The sequence below is a fragment of the Prorops nasuta genome, unplaced genomic scaffold, assembly GCF_024137725.1.
Source record: "Prorops nasuta isolate Cenicafe-Biocafe unplaced genomic scaffold, Cenicafe_Pnas_1.2 PNAS00255, whole genome shotgun sequence".
NCBI lineage: Eukaryota > Metazoa > Arthropoda > Insecta > Hymenoptera > Bethylidae > Prorops > Prorops nasuta.
In genome coordinates, this window is record NW_027117051.1 from 15761 (window position 1) to 37864 (window position 22104).

General features: G+C 36.5%; 6 protein-coding genes across 9 annotated transcripts; 4 read left to right on the forward strand and 2 right to left on the reverse strand.

The window, feature by feature from the left end:
• The first annotated feature begins 83 nt into the window (after positions 1-83).
• Positions 84-879, forward strand: LOC136785322 (uncharacterized). Its single transcript, XM_066746362.1, has one exon. It carries the CDS (start codon positions 463-465, stop codon positions 877-879), a length of 417 nt encoding a protein of 138 aa, XP_066602459.1. The 5' UTR covers positions 84-462.
• On the forward strand, positions 762-2465 carry LOC136785319 (probable methyltransferase-like protein 25). 2 transcript variants are annotated; one of them, XM_066746360.1, is made up of 4 exons: positions 762-900; positions 1043-1527; positions 1610-1961; positions 2028-2465. In XM_066746360.1, the coding sequence occupies exons 2-4, from the start codon at positions 1084-1086 to the stop codon at positions 2357-2359; spliced, it is 1128 nt and encodes a 375-aa protein (XP_066602457.1). In that variant the 5' UTR covers positions 762-900; positions 1043-1083; the 3' UTR covers positions 2360-2465. The 2 variants fall into 2 exon arrangements, with proteins under 2 accessions (XP_066602457.1, XP_066602456.1); XM_066746359.1 differs by lacking the exon at positions 762-900 and having other exon boundaries at positions 949-1527.
• LOC136785321 (cell division cycle-associated protein 7-like) lies at positions 2465-3924 on the reverse strand. The gene is made up of 3 exons (XM_066746361.1): positions 3566-3924; positions 2804-3490; positions 2465-2740 (listed from the first exon to the last, which is right to left on the reverse strand). Exons 1-3 carry the CDS (start codon positions 3626-3628, stop codon positions 2582-2584), a joined length of 909 nt encoding a protein of 302 aa, XP_066602458.1. The 5' UTR covers positions 3629-3924; the 3' UTR covers positions 2465-2581.
• A 1371-nt stretch (positions 3925-5295) lies between these two features.
• LOC136785325 (ornithine aminotransferase, mitochondrial-like) lies at positions 5296-7848 on the forward strand. Its single transcript, XM_066746367.1, has 6 exons — positions 5296-5432; positions 5917-6042; positions 6227-6531; positions 6659-6989; positions 7114-7211; positions 7300-7848. Exons 2-6 carry the CDS (start codon positions 5965-5967, stop codon positions 7787-7789), a joined length of 1302 nt encoding a protein of 433 aa, XP_066602464.1. The 5' UTR covers positions 5296-5432; positions 5917-5964; the 3' UTR covers positions 7790-7848.
• A 1458-nt stretch (positions 7849-9306) lies between these two features.
• On the forward strand, positions 9307-12269 carry LOC136785326 (ornithine aminotransferase, mitochondrial-like). 3 transcript variants are annotated; one of them, XM_066746368.1, is made up of 6 exons: positions 9307-9379; positions 10227-10625; positions 10718-11022; positions 11124-11324; positions 11597-11822; positions 11943-12269. In XM_066746368.1, exons 2-6 carry the CDS (start codon positions 10256-10258, stop codon positions 12104-12106), a joined length of 1266 nt encoding a protein of 421 aa, XP_066602465.1. In that variant the 5' UTR covers positions 9307-9379; positions 10227-10255; the 3' UTR covers positions 12107-12269. The 3 variants fall into 3 exon arrangements, with proteins under 3 accessions (XP_066602465.1, XP_066602466.1, XP_066602467.1); XM_066746369.1 differs by having other exon boundaries at positions 9310-9370; XM_066746370.1 differs by lacking the exon at positions 9307-9379 and having other exon boundaries at positions 9976-10625.
• A 91-nt stretch (positions 12270-12360) lies between these two features.
• On the reverse strand, positions 12361-14563 carry LOC136785324 (zinc finger protein 260-like). Its single transcript, XM_066746366.1, has 3 exons — positions 14161-14563; positions 13973-14098; positions 12361-13913 (listed from the first exon to the last, which is right to left on the reverse strand). Exons 1-3 carry the CDS (start codon positions 14311-14313, stop codon positions 12363-12365), a joined length of 1830 nt encoding a protein of 609 aa, XP_066602463.1. The 5' UTR covers positions 14314-14563; the 3' UTR covers positions 12361-12362.
• Positions 14564-22104: the final 7541 nt, after the last annotated feature.

Sequence of the window (22104 nt, forward strand, 5' to 3'; positions counted from 1 at the left end):
TTCCATTCTCGATATATATCGATTCTCGTTTCAAACGATTCATTTTCATTTTTTTCCTACATATGTATACATACATACATACATATGCTGTAGATATTGTGGAATTATAGTACTTTTTTTAATATATGACTTTATTTTAATAGCAATAATAAGTTATGGTTGTAAAGAATTATTATTAATTTATGTTTAACAAAACTAAAGAAGAAGGAATGGGCCATACTTATGTCGCTTATTTATGTGATATAAGAGACTTATGGAGAGAGGAAGAAAGTAAAAGGCTCGGGTCCAACTCTCTGCTCTAGTAAAATTGGTTAAAATGGTATACATAGCTTCTGTCACTTAAACTATATCATTTTAACCAATTTTAACTATGGATTGTCTTTAACCAGAGAGTACCCAGTCGACCCGGTTCTTATCGTTATTACTATTTGTTATTTATTATCATTTGCAAGTTAAACAGTTATGTCTGAAAAAACTGAGCAAAGTGAGAATACTGATATAAATAAAGCATTCGAGAATTTATTATTTACTGAAGAGTTGGCGGAGAGTGCAGGTTATAAAGAAGGTTATTCAGCTGGTAAAACACAATTTTTGAATGGATATCATCTTGGATATCACCAAGCGAGTTTATTAGCTGCACAGTTAGGATATTATCATGGAATTTTAGAGCAATATTTGCAGACAAATAGGAATGATTCGGAAAAAATAACATCATTGGCTGAAAATCTACTGCAGGATATAAAGAAGTTTCCCAGACACAATGATGACAAAGTAGATACTTTAAATGCTATGCAAGATATTAAGCTTAAGTATGCTAAATTTTGTTCCCTTGCAAAAATTAATTTATTGTATTCGGAAACAAAAAGTCTTGATTTTTGATTGAACCATATACTAAATAAGGTAAGAAATATTGATTCATAATTGTTGCCTAATCCAGAGTCAAATATAATGAAAGAATATGAAGAATATTTTCATGAGGCTGTAAACTTTCTAAACTCTTATAAAAAATTAGCCGATTGTCATTTGATAGACTTTTTCACAGATGAATTGTGGGACAAATGTATATCAGACATATTTCAACCAATGGAAAAAGATATTGCAATATTTAACAACGAAGATGGAATAAATAAATTACTTGAGCAAAATAAATTTATTGAAGCAACAAAGACTTTCTCTCTATCTTCTTGCTCTAAAGTAGTTAAGCTAGCAGATGTCTCACAAATGATATCAAACTGGTTTCAAAAAGACCAGGAACTAGAAAATAATGCTGATTATCATAAAATAGAACTTATGGGTGATAAGAAATATTACGAAGTTGAAATATTTGGTCAAATAATAGGAAGATTAGCTAAAGAAAGTAGTAGCTTAGTAATAGATGCAGGTGCAGGCAAAGCATATTTATCAACATATCTATCAGAAAATTATGGAATTCCTGTTGTTGCAGTTGATTCTTCAGAAATATGCCACCAAGGTGCAATAAATAGACAAAAAAAATTAAAAAAAAAGAAACCATTTAAATCATCTTTAGTATGTTTTTGTTTGGTTATTTAAATATAAAGAAATTTGATAGATAAATTTACACTAACCCTCAAAATCATTTTTGTTTTAGATTAAATATGTTGTTCAATCTATAGATGATGAAATGAATTATGGGAACACTGTAGCATTCTGCTTTCCAGATTGGAAATTGAATAAAAATTTGTTGCTAACAGGCTTACATACATGTGGCTCTCTTGCTCATACATTAATAAATGCCTTCTTACATAAAGCTGATATTCAAATTATGTGCATAGTACCTTGTTGCTATCATTTAGTTAATGAAACTTTTAATAAATCATGCAATTTTTCAAAAAATGCCAGAATGTTAGCTCAACAGTGTGTGGATAGAACATTGACTAATCAATTTTTTTCACCAACACTTTTTTATAGAGCAGTTTTACAAGTATTTCTTCATTCCATTGGTAGGCTCATCTTTTTCAAATGGCCTTTATAAATAATATATAATTTGCTACAATAATTGATTGTAGGAATTAAGGATGCCAGAGTTGGTCGTGGTGGACCTACAAATAATTTTATTGATTATGCTAAATGGGCTTTATTAAAGTTGAAGATAAAATTGGAACAGTTACCTCCTGTCTGTGTTTTAGAAGATTTATATAATAAATATATAAATTTAAAAAAAAAATTTGAATTCTTTCAAATTCTAAGAATACATTTAGGATCAGTGATTGAAGCTGCTATCACTTTAGATAGAGTAGTTTTCTTGGAAAAATCTAAAGTTTGTTCAAAAGTCAATATTGTACATCTTTTTGATCCACTGGTATCTCCTAGATGCTATGCTATTATTGCTAAGAAATAAGTATTTATTAGTTGAACTCAATAAAAACTTTAGTTGTATAACATCTTTATGAATTTATATGTATTATGATATTATGTATAAATAGAAATAAAACAAGAATTTATATAAAAAATTGCGTTCTATTAAAACAAATTCATTAAAAATTTTTATAATATCATGTACAATATATATAAGTATAAAATTATTAAAATGCTCTTAACATCTTTTAATGTAAACAGTATGTTATGTGTCTTCAGGCTCAGTGGATTGCAAATAAGCCAATACTGATGAGAATCCTTCTTCTTGAGCCATTGGAGCTAAAATACCTGTTGGCCGTAGGCCATTTCTAGTTCTACATATACTACAGTTGCATAGTCCACGACATGGGGGACAAGCCCAATCCTAAAAAAGTTAAAAAATGAATTATAAGAGGGTTTTAAATAAGTTTTCTATTTAGATACATACAGGATCCTTTAAAGCATCATAAGCACTCTCTCCATATCTACCACGCAAGCATGGCCCACAAAATTGTCCTCTAACTCCTATGCATTCTCCTGATCTACAAATTGTTTTTGTGTCTATTGTTTTTTGTCTACACTGGTGACAGGAAGTACCATAATTCTTATCATATGTTTTATTAGAGCTCTTGTCTGCTATATTTGCCAACATTTTATCAGTAATTTCATCCACAGATGGTATAGTCAAAGGATCATATGGTGCTCTTGTCACTCTACGTACAAATTTACTTTTAATGTATTCGTCAAATTGATGATCATCTTCTTCCTCTTCATCAACATCACATACACCTATTTTCATCAAATCTATATGCCGTTGCATTGGTTTAGCCCAAGGGAATAGAACCTTTAACTTTGGTCCATTGCCAGTAGGCTCAGTAAGTTCTTCTTCATCATCCGATAATAAAGAATTAGCATTATCCTTATTGAAACGTGCGGATCTTCTAGTATTATATCTTTTTCGAGGTTCAATATGAATTGAACAACTAAAGTTTTCATCCTTCTTTTTTGAAAATCTTCTTCTTTTTTTTTTCGGTGGATGATTTTCTATTTCATCCTCATCGCTCTTGCCCTCTTTTTTCCGAAGCTGCTTGAATTCTTCCTTTTGTTTCTTAATATCTTTGAAAAAATCTGCAAACTAAGCGAACAATTAATAGGATAACTAAACAATGGGAAGAAAATTACGTTTGAAGAATAATTTTTAAACGCTTACAATAGCATTTCTTTCCGCAATATTTTTTGCTCTCAAAGCGTCATAATCATCGTTATCTTCCATATTAATTAATTATATAAATAGAATGAAAAATTAATTAAAAGCTTTGCAATGGTTGAATGATAAAAGAAAATAACTATGGATAAAATATTAAAAGAAACCTGCGAAGAATCCTTATAGCAGGCACATCACACGCTTCGGAGTTCGGACTGATCCGTTGAGTGTATGTTAAAAGCTTGCCTAAGCACAAAAAAACTCCCGCGCAAAATTTATAGGATCAACACAATATGAAGCATCGAATTGGAGTATTTAGAGACGGAGTAGATAACATGAATACGAATTACGAACGCGGAACAAGCAACGATGGGCATTGGGCAACATGGTTCTAGATAGGACATGCACAACACACTGAGCAGCGGCAAGTTTCGGAGTAATTCAGTGAGTAGTGCTGGTGAGGGTAGGGAGGGAAGATTAAAAATTGATATGAATACTACGGTCAAAATCCGATTCTATCATAATTTATTACCACTTGCAGCTAATAAAATCCTTTATAGAAAAATTGAAGAAGAAGAAGATCCACGAAATTCCACTTCCCAATTAAAAATAACCTAAAAAACGTTTTGAAATTTCACGAAGGTGTGAACAAGAACGCTATTCATTTCTTTAATTACAAAAGAGAAAAGTAAAACATTCATATATGTATGTGAGGTTCTTGTAACGTTCTAAAGCTGGAGCATAAAAATTCATTTATCTGCATAATATACACAATGAAGATATTAATTCTTTTCTAAAGACCTCTAATGCAAGTATAGAAAGGAGCTTCAAAAAGATCCTATACAAAAAACTGAGATCTTTTACAATTAACGATATCAAAATTGTTTTACGTCATACGACTTTGTGCTTTGGAGCGTATTAAAGAGCCTCACCCTGTATATGTGTGTAGCGGGTGTCCGGTTAAATATGGTCAATCACATAAATGTAGGTAGTATGAATAATTATAGGAAAAAGATTTCTTTACCACTTGAAATCTATCCCTTAAAATAAAAAAGTTATCCATAAATAAAAATAATTGATTCTAACACTTATTATTGGTAGAGCGCGTGCAATATGCCAATCTCACGTATTAACAAAACTTTGTTGCTCGGTCCAATACGAAGTTTCGAATGAAGCATAACATTTAAACAATAATTCATTCAGTAAAAGTTACATAGATTTAAGAATAGGGGTAGAGAAAGTTCCTTCTTATAAAATAATTATATGTGCTATTCTAATTTATACGTTTCATCAAATATATACTGAACCAATTATCTGGTACAAACATATATAGAATTAATTTACATTTGAATTCTGATAATAGACGCGAGAACAAATGTTGTGATGCTCTGTATCTATATTTATAAATCCCTTTAAGGACTGCACGAACGTTTACAAATACAATATAAATTTGGCAAGGATATGAAAGAGAACAAATTAGGGAATGGCAAAATGTAAATATAAGAAAGGAAACCTGGAATATGATAATTAAAGGATCTTTGGACTTGTTAGTTGAAGAGGCCTGTTTTTAGTCTACAATATACTATATATGTGTAAGAATACAGCCCCTTATCTATGAGGCATCGAGTGCATTAAATATAAGTAAAGGTACGAGTGACGAAAAGCGGTTAGTTGTACGATAACTGTTCAGTCGTTTAAAGCGGTTTCACAAATAAGAGGAGTAAATAAAAAAAGAAGCGGGACGAGCAGAAACGAGTTCGTGCAAGAGAGAAACATATTGCGACAGTGGAGTATTTGACGTAGTGGCCATTGCGCGTCTTTCTCCATCCAGAAAAATATCATTTCGCCGCAGTTATTGCAAATATTCTTTTGTGTAAGTCATTTCGTTAATATTTTCTTTATATATATATGTAATATTGCATATATGCGGTTTGCGAACAACATGTGCACGCTTTCATTATCAATCAAAAACGATCTGCTCTATTCAAAGAAATATGACTGCACGTTAGCACTACATAATCAATGACGCGAGCTTGCACTTTAACATAGAAAGTTAATATACAGTGAAAGAAAAGTATACAAGTTTAATAATAACAGCATTTTTTTTCAACTCGGAAAAAAATACTACTAATGTGATCCCGTTATGCAAAAAGAAGCGTTTAACGCAGTGAAAAAAATAAATGCGTTTTGAGAAAATTAAAAAAATTAATACTATTCGGAATTTACGAATCGCTGTGCAATTGTAATATAAGGAATATTCGAAAAAGTAGAAATTACTGGTTTTACGATAAAATCGAAGAGAATCTTACAGCGAAGAACGATGTCCGATAAGATATAAAAATTACTTTGATTTTCAGGTAAAGCGGCTTAAACAGAGATATTCTACATAAATATAGACAACAAGTATGGAGCCACTAGCGAGAAGATTATTACCAGCTGTTAAATCATTGGAAAAATCGTGCTTACTTGGGGAAACTCGAAAAGTAATTAAAAGTGGTCCATTGTACTTTATAATATAATCTATAGTCATAATCTGTATAAGAAAAAAGAAGAGGACATATATTTATAATAAAAAGTAGTAAAAGTTGTCCCGTTAAAGATCGTAATTGAATAAAAGTATAATGCTGACGAAGGGATATAGCGACTTAAGGAACTCGTTATTCATAGTTGAAGGAGTGTTCGAGGAGTCTTTCATCGCAAGAAGTTTTCGCGCGTGAGTCAAAATACGGGGCACATAATTATCATCCCTTGCCAGTGGCGCTCACGAGAGGCGAGGGTGTATTTATGTGGGACATAGAAGGAAAACGCTATTACGACTTCCTCAGCGCTTATTCCGCGGTTAATCAAGGTCATTGTCATCCTCGGATCTACAAGGTACTTGTGGACCAAGCCAAGACTCTAACTTTGACCTCGAGAGCCTTCTACTCCGACCTGCTTGGCGAGTTTGAGGAGTTTATCACGAAATTATTCGGGTATAATATTAAAAGTCACGTATTTTCGTTCTTTTTTCCGCAACCTTAAACGTTTCAATTAGAAACAAAATTTCTTTCCCAGTTAAATATATTTGTGCAGGTTTTTAAGGTAAAAGTTTCTCGTCAGGTACGACAAGTGGCTGCCGATGAACACGGGGGTGGAGGGGGGTGAAATAGCTGTGAAACTGGCTCGTAGATGGGGATATTCGATGAAGGGAATACCGGACAACCAGGCAAAGGTTATTTTTGCCGAGGGTAATTTCTGGGGCCGAACTATGAGTGCTATTTCATCAAGTACGGACCCGCAGAGCTACGCAGGTTTCGGGCCGTTCATGCAGGGATTTGAGAACGTTCCGTACGACGATTTGGACGCCCTCGACAAGAAATTGGCGGATCCACGCGTCAGTGCCTTCATGGTCGAACCGATTCAGGGTGAGGCTGGTGTGGTTGTGCCGAAGGTAAGGGGTCATTGTCTTCTAGATTGTGGAATCAGAGATTTTCTCTCTCTCTCTCTCTCTCTCTCTCTCTTTCTCCCTCTCTAATAGCTTATTAAAAGAAAGAAAGAATTGTTTGGAAAATTAGGAAGGATACTTGAAAGGAGTAAGGGAGCTTTGCACGAAGCACAATGTACTCTGGATAGCGGACGAGGTGCAGACTGGCCTTGGCAGGACTGGTAAAAGGTTCGAGTAATTCCAAGTCTACAAAATTCTCTCTAATGAAGCGCCTACGTGTTGAAAAAAACTAAAGGAGTAATTTTTTGTAAGAAAGGTTGGCGGTGGATCACGAGAACGTTAAACCTGATATTTTGATCCTTGGCAAAGCCCTCTCCGGAGGATTTTATCCGGTATCGGGAATTCTGGCGAATGACTCGATAATGCTGACGATCAAACCTGGCGAGCATGGTTCAACGTACGGAGGAAATCCCCTAGGCTGTAGAATCGCTCTGGAGGCTCTACGAGTCCTCGAGGAGGAGAAGTTGGCTGAAAATGCTCAACGCTTGGGCAAACTGTTCAGAGACGAGCTTCGCAAGCTTTCGGAGGATAAGGTGACATTGGTCAGGGGCAAAGGTCTTTTGAACGCGATTGTTATCAGTCCAAAAATCGACGCCATGGACGTGTGCCTTAAGCTGAAGGACGCTGGTCTCCTGGCAAAACCAACTCATGGACATATCATAAGATTGGCCCCGCCACTCGTTATCAACGAGGAACAAATCAGGGAAGGCGCTGAGATCATCAAAACCACCATCGGCAATTTTTAAGACTTTGCTATATATATGTAAAAATATACTTCAAAATGAATAATAAATGCTAATTTGCACGGAAGAACGTAGGCAAGAGATTTTCATTTGTAAATATCCGGAAAATAAGCTGACGCTGTTGGTCATAGATAAGGGTCTTTTAAACGTTATCGTTATCATTGGGAAACATAACCGAACCATGGATACAGGTATACGTCATAAGAAATTGACCCCACCTATTAATTCTTATCAGTCAGGAGCAAACGATTAACGGATCTTTGTAAACCGTGCGCGATTCTTCTTCTGTAAATATAGATTAATTGTTTTGAAGAAATCATCATCAGCCTTCGGTGCATTGTGAGAGGAACGTTCCAGGAATGTTTCTGACATATTCGGTAGTAATTTTGCTTTTCTGGCTGAATATAATACATTATACTAATATGGGTTGTTCCAATCGGGATAGATCTTGATGAATGTTTCAAGATTGCAGGAATATAGAACAACGAGCGTTACGAGTATTAACATTAAAGCTTGGAATTGTAGCGAGCATTGTACGTGAATCGGTTGGCAATTAATAGTTGAGCGATCGATTAGTTTTACACGAGGTTCTTGTGATAAATAGGAGAGACTGCTCTCCTGTATGCGCTAGCTCTCGTTGCTTTATCTACAATAATAATGTCAAATACGAGCAAACTCGACGCGGTCATTTGCATTTCAACTATTTATAGCAACCAGCCACGATAAACTCCCATGTATTTTGTAATTGCTGCTCAACACTTTTCCCTCGACCCTTACTCTCAGCCCCTCGCGCGAGTTTCCGATAAAATCGAACGACGGTCATCTTCTTTTTAATGAAAAATCGGTGAGTGTAGCCTTACGACACGCGTAGCTTATATATATATATATATGTATATGTATGCTGCATTATTTTATCGACCAATTCCCACAACGATACGATATACGTCTCTGTATTATTTAACAGCAGATTGTACCTTTATCGCGAGCAAATAAACATACGTGTCAGATATTTGACGAGTAGCATTGTTTATCAGCGTGAGATAACGAGGATTTATAATGTTTTCCCTCTATCGTTTAAATTTGCTCTGCGCGCGTTCAAGCTGGATTCCGTAAAATTTTGTAAGAATATTCATGAGTCGAACGAAGCTAGTGATGGATAAAAAGATGTAATAATTATAGGAAGGGGGTGCATCTCATTTTCCTGTTACAGAATAAACAGAAGGATCGATCAGAAAAGGGATATTTTTCGAACGTTACTATTTTCGGAGCATGATAAGCTGCATTATTTGGTACTTTAGCAGCAGATCGTTTCTTATCCAGTCATTATCAGATGTGTGGGATTTCGCTTGCATTGTTTATCTCGTTTCGAATCTCCTTTGTCAAATAACACATCTGTGTACAAATAAAAATAAGCCTTTTACGAGCAAACACCCAATCCCTTCTTTCGAACGATATCGCGCCAATATAAGTGCAAATTTTGCGCAAAAATTGTCAGAGCCTGAAATCATTTTTCCCTAGACGCATACCCTGCATATAGGATATATATAGTCTTTTGATAAGGGAAACTACCTGCTGTTAATATCTGTGTGTTTCGTAAGTTAATTATCAATGGTTGTGAAATTTTTAATACTAATTTCTAATATCTACAGCAATCATTATTAGTGACTTTTATGTTAGTCAGAATCTCCCTTGCTAGATCATTAGTTCTGTACGAAAAAATATTTCCGCGATCTGCACCTGTTTCTTGAAATAATTCTATCCTATTATGCTTATTTTGTATTTAATAATTGGTGGGAATATCCACGGCATATCCTGAGCAACTACCAAAATTTCTTTTTATATTACCAGGAAAAATCATTAGCTATCTAGCAGAACTTTGCTAATTGCTATTGCATCGCTTATCTCATCTAGGATGTCCATTATAAAATAATTCGCGTATATACAAATAAGTATTTTTCGTAAAACAAAGGTAAATCCCATGATCCAACGGATGTCGCCCGAAAATATAGCGAAATGCGGTGAGAGTTAGAAGCAGTAGGTTACTATATAGTTTATTGTTAGGGGGAAACTCTTAGTATACCTTGGAATAATCCTGGTGCTTCGTTAATACTCGTAAGTTAATAATTAATGGCCGATCGTTCCAACTTTACCTCGAGATTTATTCGCTACATTGGAAAGATCCTGGAAACTGTAACGCTAAGCGGATCTTGGCACAAGTGACTTGCACGATAATTCCAGCAAGTTTCTAATGACCGGCTTCTTGAAATCTCGTGAATTATATATTCTAGCTCATTCCTTCCATTTGCCAGGAAAATCGCGTAGATTCGATTTGTCAGCTCCAGTTCTATCGGTAGCCTTACATCTCGATCGATAAATAAGAATAAAGTAAAGCGTAACAATAAGGGAGCAAGTGGAAACTTATGAAAGGACTGCTTTTCAGCATTAGAAAACTGGTGGATCGTGAGAAGAATGTTGGCGATCGGGCAAAGATTTCTGCTGCGATCAGGGAAGGATTCGAGGAGATTCTTGAGTTCCCAGCAAATAATACAAAGAGATGATAAATATGGTGGCAGACATTTCAAGCCACTTCCAGTGGTGCTGACGAAAGGTGATGGAGTTCACTTGTGGGACAAAGAGGGCAATCGTTATTTGGATTTTTTGGCTGGATTCTCCACGGTCAATCAAGGTCACTGCCATCCAAGGTTGGTGCAAGTGATGAGGGAACAAGTGGGGAAACTCACCCACACCGCTAGAGCATTCTACACAGAGCCCCATGGTGAATTGGCCGAATACCTCACGAAACTCTTAGGCTGGAATCGATTTTTACCTATGAACACAGGTAAGAGAGTTATCGGGTATTTGTTACTCCGGTGTACATTTACGAGTACAATTATAAATACGTCTACAATTAATTATATATACTGTATGCAGGAGTCGAGGGCGGCGACACAGCAGTAAAGTTGTCCAGACGTTGGGCTTACAGAGTGAAAAAGATTGCGAGTGGCAAGGCAACCGTGGTGTTTGCCAATGGAAATTTTTGGGGACGTTCGTTAGCTGCATTATCAGCATCCACCGATCCAATGTGCTTCACTGATTTCGGCCCTTATATGCCACAGTTCGATAAAGTACCTTACAATGACCTTGAAAGCCTTGAGATGAAATTCAAAGAAAATCCAAATATTTGCGCTTTCATGATGGAGCCGATTCAGGGGGAGGCTGGTGTTATAGTTCCAAGAGTAATTAAAATTTTAATTAAATGCAGTCTATTTTAAGAGTTTGAAGAGTCCATTATTAAATTACTCTGAAGATTTCTTCTGATTCCTCCGAATGATTTTAGGATGGTTACTTGAAAGGCGTGAGAGATTTGTGCAGCAAGTACAATGTCCTTTGGATAGCTGACGAGGTTCAGACTGGTTTGTGCAGGACTGGAAAAAGATTGGCTATCGATTACGAAGGCCAGAGACCTGATATACTAATTTTAGGGAAAGCATTATCTGGAGGAATGTATCCAGTGTCTGGAGTATTGGCCGACGATGAGGTATCCCTCGATTAGATAACGAGAAACAAATTTTCTTATCTCTCTCACAATGATTCGACGAGCAAATCATTTAATTCTCGTGTATTACTCTTATCACTGAAGAGCTCTGCATTTTCAAACTCATTCAATATTATAATCAGGCTTTTTTCGCATGAAACTCAAGCTTCGTCTTGACATCAATGAGATTTCTGCCTCGCGTGAAATTTAAACTTTATTGCAGCGAGGATAATGAGATTCTGCTTTTTGTATGAAACTCAACCTTTGCGTTTTAGATAATGCTCTGCCTGGAGACAGGCTCCCATGGTAGCACGTTCGGTGGTAGTCCATTGGGAAATAGGATAGCATTAGAAGCAGTAAAAATATTGGAAGAAGAAAAGCTGGCGGACAATGCTTCTAATATGGGACGAATCCTGGAAAAAGAATTAAAAACATTACCAGCTGAAATAGTGAAGGAATATAGAGGTCGTGGTTTATTAGCTGGACTAGTGATCAATAAAGGTATGCACTGAGAAGAAAGTTAATAATTTTAGGGGGGGGGGGGGGAGATTATCGACAGTCTTATTGGTTACCTGATTATCAGCGTTATTTTTGAACGTTAAAACTTCGCGTATTTTCTAGAACACGCTGAAGGATGGGATATTTGTCTGAAATTGAAAGATCATGGATTACTGACTCGACCAGCCCATGGTCAAATCATAAGGCTATCACCACCGCTAACCATCAATGAAGAGCAATTGAGAGAAGGAATAAGCATTATTAAGAAAGTGTTATTGAACAAGTAATTGTCCTTTCTGCCATTCACCCTTTCTCTCTCTCTCTCTCTCTCTCTCTCTCTCTCTCTCTCTCTCTCTCTCTCTCTTTCTCTGTCTCTCTGTGACAATATTGTACTACTAATTTTTTTGTACACCCCGCAAGTATTAAACCTTAACAGACTTTGTAATATAATACGTGCTTTGAGATTTCTAAAAAAAAAGTTTTTTTTTATTATTATAAAATAAAGAAAAAAGTATTTACATATATGATACATTCGCGAAAAAATTATGTTTCATTGTGTCTTTTCAAGTGTCTTTTTAAACTAAAAGCTTGGGCAAACATTTGATTGCATTGATCACATTTGTACGCTTTAGACCCAGTGTGTAGATTCATGTGTCTTTTCAAATGATTTGCTAATTTAAAACGTTTACCGCAAAGTCTGCACTGATGCTGCCTTAAAGAAGCATGGGAGATTTCATGACTCTTGAGATGACTCGATTGCGAGAAACGTTTATGGCATAACTTACATTCAAAGGGCTTTACCTTTGTGTGAATCCTCAAATGTTCTACGAGATTACCCTTCTGAGCAAAACTTTTTTCGCAATAACCACATTTATGACTCTTGACGGCCTTATGCATGCGTAAATGCATTTTCAAGTTATAGCGTTGACTGAATTGTTTATCGCAAATTTCACATTGCAGTAAGCCCTTACCGGTGTGAAGCTTCTCATGCGCTTTTAGATTTTTTATTAAACAAAATTGTTTCTTGCAAGTAGCACACTCGAAGCTTGCTTGTTTACCAGATGTTATCGAATCGTTTTTATTATGGGTTTTCAAGTGCTCCTCCAAGTACGAGGGATAAGAGAAAACTTTGTCGCATACTTTGCACTCGTAAATATTAGTTTTAGTGTGTAGTCTAACGTGAGCATTTAACTTACTTTTAGAAGCATATGCTTTCTCACAGTGATAGCATTTAAACGGCTGTCGATCGGAATGACATAATTGGTGAGTGAGCAGCTTTGATTTTTGTGCAAATGTCTTGGAACATAAATTGCACCTATGCTTGTTTGAAATATTTGTTGAATCTTTGTCACTTATTGGATCTACAAAGTGGGGTTTTCTGGAACAATTCTCAAACACATTATTGCTAGAGTGCATTAATGTAGTAGGCTCCTGCACTTCATTGGTAGATGGAACATTGTCCAGATCAATATTTTCTGGGAAACTTAAATTTTGAATTTCATTACTGTCCTCTCCTTGTCTATGATATGACAAATTTTGGATAGAATTTTCAGTTAACTGCTCTACAGACCTATCATAACTCAAGTCTCGTGGAATTTGATCAGAGATTTCAGAGATATTGATATGTTCATTGTCACTTGACAATTCTAAATTATCTGTATTGTGACTAATACTGTGGGTTATTAATTGCATTCTATTAGTAAATGTATGATTACACAATGAACATTGTAAAGCGCAAGCTGCTCTGTTACTACTTTCTTCGCTCAATGGCATCATTTGCATTGTATTTGACCTAATTATTGGGGATATTTGTGAGGCTTGAACATTGTCATTAGTAAAATTAGATCCTAAATGACTAAAGTTAAAGTAAGCATTTTGAGAGTCCACTATATGCATATGCTGCATAGGAATAGTTTCTTGCATAAGAGGTAAGTGTATCCTGCTGTGCGTACAAAGTTCTTGGTAATTTCTGAATACTGCTCCACATTCGATGCACTTCAGTGTCTTGTTAGCATTTTGAACAGGTATAAATCCTTGATTTTGCTGATATAGCTTACATCCAGAAACTGTTGTGTAAGGAGTGCAATTGGAAACCTAAATGACCAAGTAAATTTTAACAATTTTGCTTAAACTGTCAACTTAAAAATATTTACCTTCAAAGCAGCTTGTCGCAAAGCCCTATCTGCTGCTCTGCATTGTTCCCTATACAGAAGAGCAGATTCTGCTCTGGTTACACAACGGTCACACATCTTTTCTGGCAGTCCATCGCCTTGCCAAACCTAGTAGAACAAGGCAGATGCTAGGAAATAGAAGAATCATCTATAAAAAAGAATCTTTTCACCTCTAAACATGAAAGAGATCGAAGCTTTGCTGCCAGAGATGAACCAGCAGGACCAACGAACAAACATATCATCTTATCACCATCCTCCCTTAAGCACGTACGACAGAGTTTACTAATATTCTCACTGTCAATTTCTTTAGTAACGATAAACATTTTAAATGAATTTTTGAAAAGCTTATTATAGAAAATTATATGCAAGCGCTTGATTTAAAAATACTGTATGATAATGAATAGGTTATTTTCTTATGTTACCAATGTATCATCAAACTTTTCAACTCCAATTAATAGTTATTTTTTCTTTTTTCTTGTCATCATTTAATAACGGTATCGTTGCACAATAATTTACATAAGCTATTATTAACTAGGTAATTATAGTAAAACGGTATTTGTTAAAAATTTTATATTTCGACAATGTTTCTGCGCATGACTCGTCGTCCACTGAGTCAAATATGCAACTCTTAGTAACTACCACGATTGGTTCATTGGTTCCCGCCATTCACTGCGTTGGCCAATCACCTGGTCCCATTCCGACCATGGTTACAGTGGTAATTACCACTTGTGTCTTGAGTCGCGTAGTTGGAACAACAATACTGAATACCGCGCATGGCGCCATACCATTCCTATTGTGAGAAATTTTACACGAATCGAACATTAATTAGAAATTTATTATTATTCGTGTATGTTTTTTTTGTTACTGATTGTACTAAAGTGAGGCCAGGGCTAACGTGAAAAATTTTTAATTCTTTTTCTTTGAAAATACATTCTTCGTTGCTGTTTATTATTAATGATGATCTAGCTTACAAATCGATGCTTCATTAAATAATGCTGATTGGTGATGAGTTTTAATTCAGTATTGATTTGTTTTTTTATCATGAAAACAGGTGAGCTATAAAAAATCGTAGGTATAAAATGGTTTGAGTATTGGAATAATGAAATTACGGATTGGTATTTACAAAAGAAGATTTAAAAATTGTTTATCATAGGTTATCGATGCTTTGACACAAACGTTCCTGACTGTATCGAGGATGCACGAGTTAATTCCTGAATTTGCATCAATTTGAATAAAACTAGGGTATTAGGGAAACCGTGCGATACTAACATGGTTAGAAGCCAAATACTGTTTTCTTTTCATTTCGCATCGGTAAATCGATGCTCGTTAATCGTTGCGCGTACAGAAGATATTAAACTGTCACAATGCCCAATTCGACAATGAATTATTTCCAAATGAATTTAAGTTGAGCTTGAGCGCATTAATGGATCCTACATAAAAATAATATACCGTAAGCATATACATATATACCCATATAATATCTACAATGTAAAAGCAGAATTGTGGCAATTTCTTTGTTCTCTCTTATCGAGTAAAAATGATGGAGAGCATGATCGACAAACTATAATTTCATCGTGCATACGTATCTTTTGGATACCTACAAAATATCAACAGACCTGGATCGATGATGGAAAAAAGTACGAATGTATCATGGGCGGTCGTAAAGGAAAATCCAATATTTCATTTTTACAATCATTTCCAAGGAAGCAGCGGAGTAAAAGCAAAACAGAATAATTTAGTAACGTCAATCTCAGTTTGCAATATCCGCGTATTTCCGTCGTGATCGTCAGATTTAATTCAGAAAATTGGTTAAAAAGCAATTCTACGCTGTTACGATCGCAACGCAACCAAACGCCATAAAACAGTTGCAGGAATGAGAAAGGGATTTGACAAGTTTTCATTGTTCATTATTAAACATTAAACAATATAACATTATTACTTTGAAATGAATAAGTGTCTCGCAGGTAGAGAATAGGTTAGCTTGTGTAATATTAACAAGAATGGAACCGCGTGTATATCATCTGTGCACCTATACATTTGTATGTTACATATATATATAGAGCATGCAGACAACTATGTACCGCAGCGTGGCCAACAACAAGCAACTTCGGAGAACTTGGTGAAAATGTCTACAAAGGACTCGACGCTTTTTTAGTCAGATCCAAAAGTCTTTTGAAAACTAAAGTATTTTCGAAGAAGTTTCTTAAGCGCTTTAGACTCTTTTATGCTCGTGGTGGGAAGTATGAGGCTAAGTATTATGTGTTCATATTATGTAGAGTATATTTATAAGCGCTTGTAGTGTACGAAAAGTTAAATACTATATACATATAGTAACAACAAGTAATGCATTTTGTGTAAGACGAAAAAGTTTTACACTTAAATACTCTTTGTGTGCGCGTTATTAAAAGAATAAACGAACTTTATTAATAAAATGCTCTCCTGTATATCCATACAGGATGGATATCCTTGTATCTATTGATGCAAAGGGTGGTAGATAATTACAAATACTCAATGAAGATTGATCAGAGCAATGCTTCAAAAAAAGATATCATAAAGTTAACACTTTTAAGAAATTATGTCTTAAGGAATAAGACATACCATAAACTTTCCAAATGATAACTACGATATCATTTCTTAAAAGAGTCATTAACCTTATGACACGTTTTTTTGATGCATTGTGCTCTGGGCTATGCTTGACTGATAGACTTAGCTAAGCGTATCAATTGGAATAATATAAGTAATTGTGAGACAGAACTTGCTATATCATTTTTAAATTTAGCCCACACCGTAAGCAAAAGTTATTAGGGATTAAAAGTTGCTTCATTCGATGCGCACGCTTCATACTGACCAATAAAAGATGAAATTGGCGGATTGTTCCACCAACAGGAAATGTCGAATTAGGCGATTTTTAATTCGAAATATCTTGTCCAATAAATACAAGGGGCTAAGTTTAACATGCTGAACAAACTTTTCTTGTAATTACTTGTATACAATCCCAATTTATAGCGTTGGCTATATAGGTAAGCGGCCACACCCAGCACCACATAGAGATTGATTCAGTGTTTATTTTTATTTCAGGTTTACGTTGCGTTCGAGATTACACTTAACACATTTATCACCGTACAGCTGACTTTAACCAGTTGGCTTGCAATTTCACCTGGTTCCATGATTTGCCGAATTATTTTCTCCAACTATAGTGGTACAGAATTCATGATAAAAACGATTGGCCTAACATTTGCGTGATGAATGTTATTGCGCGAGCTCGTCAGTTATCCTATGGTCCTTTGCATATGTTGGACCGTTACGGACTCGATTTGTATTACAGAAGGTATGTATGATATACCAGTTATCGTAGGTCACCCCTATTAGATAACAAAATGAAAAAATGATATCGACTCTATGTTTACGCAGATGTTCCATGAAACCGTTATCCATTCAAGTTTCAATCTCAAATAGAGGAATTTTTTGTTTGGTAAAAAAGGTGCAATCGAATAACAGAGCATTTCGTGGAACTTTTAATGAGAGCTATTTTACTGTTCGTTGAGACGTAGAATGAACCTGCTGGAATTATCATATTCGTATATTTTAGCTACATGAAAAATGTTCGAGGGAAGCTTTATTGAAAGAAACAACAAAAAAATCTTGGTCTTCGACAGGAGACAATGGGAATTGGATTTTTCCATACTCAATTTTCTATACGAATCCCTGAAGCTTCCCTGCTTTTCGAAGAGCTTGTCGTGAATACGCGTAGGATTCTCTTACTCAAACGCCACACTAGCTCGCGCGTTTTGATATTCCCTGCAGCATCGGCTAATATAATCCCGAGGAAGTTGGAATTCTCCTCGAATCTTGTTAAGGAAACTCCAACAGAAAAGACAACACAGGAAATTAATAGTGTTTTTCTTTTTCTTATTGTTAACTTGATCTTATTGCTGAAATCACGCAAAAATATGGCAAAATTTGGAACATCCGAAGAATCACGAGGGGATTTGAGGGGTTATCCACGCTGCCTGTGCAAGCATGAAATGCTCGAAAAAAGGAAAGAAAGCAAAACAAAGAACTATAACCAGGTATGTATGGTACAAGAAGAAATATAATAATGTTAGCGTAGATTTTAATCGTAGCCATTATTTCAGTTCGGGCAAAAAGCGATATATTACCGGTGCACGAGGGGCGGTATCAATTTCTATCGAAATTGTTAGGCGAAAATGTCATAAAAGAGGTTATGTACAAGCCATAAAATGAGGGCAGCGGAGGAGTAGCGTCTTCCGTAGCACACTTTTATGATAGCTGCCGCATTTATATGTGATGAAACGAAGTTCGATGCACGATGCAGGATCCCTTGCGATCTGAGCTCAGCGAATTTTTTTCTCAACGCTCCTCAATTGAACTGAAAGAAGCACGAAATTACTCTGTCGCGGAAATTTTCATTAACCTTTTGGATAACCTCTAAAATCGTTGCGCCACCTACGTAAGTTTTCATTGCGCAATTAATTTGGAATATCGGAAGCAAAGTTGGTCGAAGCACTGCAACTCACACAAGAGAATAATTGCTCGCCAATATAAAGAATGAAAAGAGTCAAGCGCGTAGTTAATCGACGCGCATATATTCTGCTAATGAACAAGTATGATTTAAGGTTATATATGAAAAGTTGGTTGGTGCGCGACTAATAATTAGTTTGAGAATATTTGATGAGATTTTAGAAACAGGAGAGCTGCACGGGGATATCGTGTAATTTTAATGGATTGCGAATTACGCGATTTGGTTGGATGTTTGCAAAGTGCCATTAGAGTGACATCATCAGAGATTTTGTGACGCGCTTCGTTCCCCCATGGGCGAATGGCTCGGGAGTCAACAATGCGGATACGTGCACAGCCCATGCGTATTTATTGTTTCTATGTATGCGCGCAATACGTGCTATATAAAGTACCTGTGTATCCGCGTTTATATGTATACAAGATTTAGAAGCGGCCACGCGCACGGTGATAACAATAACTGGCGGGTAATGGCGTGGCCGGCGTGGCGTGGTTCAACGTGAATTCGTAGAATCGCCATTGCCCGAAGTTTTAATTGTTTTTACCATAGGAACACAACATTACCGCTTTGAATTTCATTGTTAGAGCATAAAGATAGCCTCTGCAACTTGTAAACTACGATAAAACTATCGCTTGATACGATTTGTGTTCAGTCTTGTAACTCGAGCGTGTCATCGTGCTTGACAAATATTGAGTTGAACATTAAAGGTGGATAAGTGAAGTGGCATAAATATTAGCTGAGAAATTTATTACTTTTATGCTTTACAGATTGGAAGGTAGAGGAATGGAAATGCAGCTGTAGGTTCGGTGAAGCTGAAGAGAGTTGCGGAGTCCAACGGTTATGTTATCTGGAAGGAGAGCAAGGCATCGAATGCGATTTATATCAGTCGTACGGTAACGGCGTCCATGGATGTCTCCATATATGTTTGGAGGTGGAAGGTTTGACTCGATTTTGTGCGTTGTACATAAACTACGCTTCGACTTTGAGAAAACACTGCGTAAAATTGTTCTATTCTAAGCATGATTGAACGAGAAAATGTAAGGAAAAGGAGAGCTTGAGAGGGACAGAGAAAAGAGATATGGGAAGAGAAAAAGCAGCGGTCAGTCTTAGCCAACTAGTCGTTTCCTTTTGTACTGGCGCACGTGTGTTAAAGGAACGAACGTTGTGAAACGAAGGAACGTGATTTAAGCGCAAGAACCATCCGCAGGGATCATCTCCATAAGCTTTTAAAACTCAAGCACGTTCGCAATTCGTCAAGCGAAAACTCTCATGGCTATTTACAATCCTACGCTACTCTTTTCTCAACCGTCAATTTTCTATTTCTCATATTTCGGAATGACGCGCGTACACTGCTGGTCAAGTGTCGGACGGTACCGTACAATTTATCGACCCGGCTGACGTGAATGGATGAACTCTCCAGAGGGTTTTCTGATAAATGAAGAGAGAAGTATCAAAATATACATACATGATTTACCGCTAATGCAAATCGTAAATCAGCCTTCTTATTGGCGCTCCAGCCTTAAAACTTTCTATATCAGACTTCTGGATTTGTAATAAACGTAGGAGGAATACACATGAATTTGTTGCTGCTGCTGCTGCTGCTGCTGGACTTTATCGTCGAGAGGGATAAAGAAAAGACGAAGGAATTTTGTCCAACGATATTTTCGCGTTCACGGTTGGTAATAATAGCGCTTTGATAGCATTAAAAAAAACGAGTAGTGGGCTACAAAACTGTACTGGATTTTCGGCTTACCGTGAGCTATTGATATTCGCGCGAAATATTTCTTGCGATCCAGAGCGGGTTTCCGCTGATTCGATTGCGTCAATATTGATTTCCCTAACCGTGGTCCGTACACGATTCTAGAATATCGAGCACAATTTTGCCGCGTTTAATTATTGAGAGTCGTTCGCTCTGTGGCAGGGAGCGAGTGGGAGGAAAAATGACGAACAATTTATCGGAAATTTTCACGAGAATCAAGAATTAGCGATAAGATTGGTTTTATACGTATTGCTAATAATAGAAATACACACATAGGTATATACATAATCCAGTCAGCTCAGAAGTGTGTGACTCACTGGCGGAGTCCCCGAGTCCAAGTCTCAATGACGTGGCTGGCCGGCATTCCTTTGAAGAGCGTAAGAGCCACTTCCGGATGGAGGATGCCAAGCTTGACACACTCACGTTCGCGATTGGGAGCCGTTCCTGTTTTAACGGGAAAGAAAGAGCGAAAGAGTATAGGTGGGAGGGGTCAATTGAAAAATCCGGAATTACGCATATACTTATAATAGCCAAATGCATAAAATGTATACCTATAATGAGAAAGTTTTCACGACGATCGAGAGTCGGCTTAGGAGATAATCGTTAAACTGGAATACATTGGTGCGAAGCGTAGCAAAATTAGCCACCCCTATATGATCGCACTCTGGTCGTATCATATTTTATGCATACGGGCATAAACGTTCTCACACCAGAACGCAAATGTCCTCTCGCATGATTCTTTTCACATCTATTCGCTCATGTGCCTTTAATTCAACATTTTTCTGTATTTATTGAAAAGTGCTGGTATGATCCGAGTCATACTTGTAAATATCTACTCGATTAATTGATACGTGCTTTATTTCATAAAATAAATGGTCATATGTGTCACTACGTCGATAGCTGATGGATACCCCGTGAAAAAATCCATTTTTGCCACGTTTCGATTTGAATCAAGGCGCATCGCGAACTCACGGTATAAAGAGAGTATTTATTAATCATCGCTCAATTAAGATTCTCTTTGAAAGATTTAAGTTTGGTTTGCCAGCTCGTAAGCCGCGGGCTGGATTAAATAGGCTCGATCGAACCACTCGCTTCAATGTATCCAATTTGAGGACCGGGGAACTTAATTAAGCAGATTCGGAGCGCCAAAGGTCTCAGATTTCAATCGGATACAAGAGCTAATTGTACAATACGAACTCCTCCCCACCTCCTTCCGCCTATACTGTATGATTAATCTCGACCGACAGCCCGTACACGGTCATTGATTGACCAATCTGTGTCATTTCTTTAATTGACCAAAGTTTTATTTTTCAGGCGCAGCGTTATTTCAGTGGAGCTTTCCTGGAACCTGCCTCAATGTCAGGAAGTATCAGTTGCGAGGTGCACAGACTCTTGGGTCTCATGAGCAAGCTAAAGAAATAAAGCAGGAAAAAAAGAGTAGGTGAAGCTGGACACGGTGCCTTAATTCATTAGGAAACAACGGTAATTACGATAATTCTTGGTGAAATAAACGTACAGTGGATGTGACGGAAAACTAGGTCGAAGGTTGTGCCTTCCAATGTATTTACCATGGCACACCAAGCTCTCCTAGTCAATCTTTTATTTTGAATTTAGATGCTGCCTCGTAAAGCGGGCTTCTTTAATCTACTAGAACAAGCAGGTAGAAGCGAACTTTCCGGTAAACTTCATTATCTCCGATTGCAACTGTTGCGTTAATCGTACGTGAAAGCTTACACATTTGTCCACCACCGGTGTTCCTCCTGCTGTTTTTTCTTACATAGGAGACGGCAAAACGAGGGAATTGCATGGTAAGTTGAG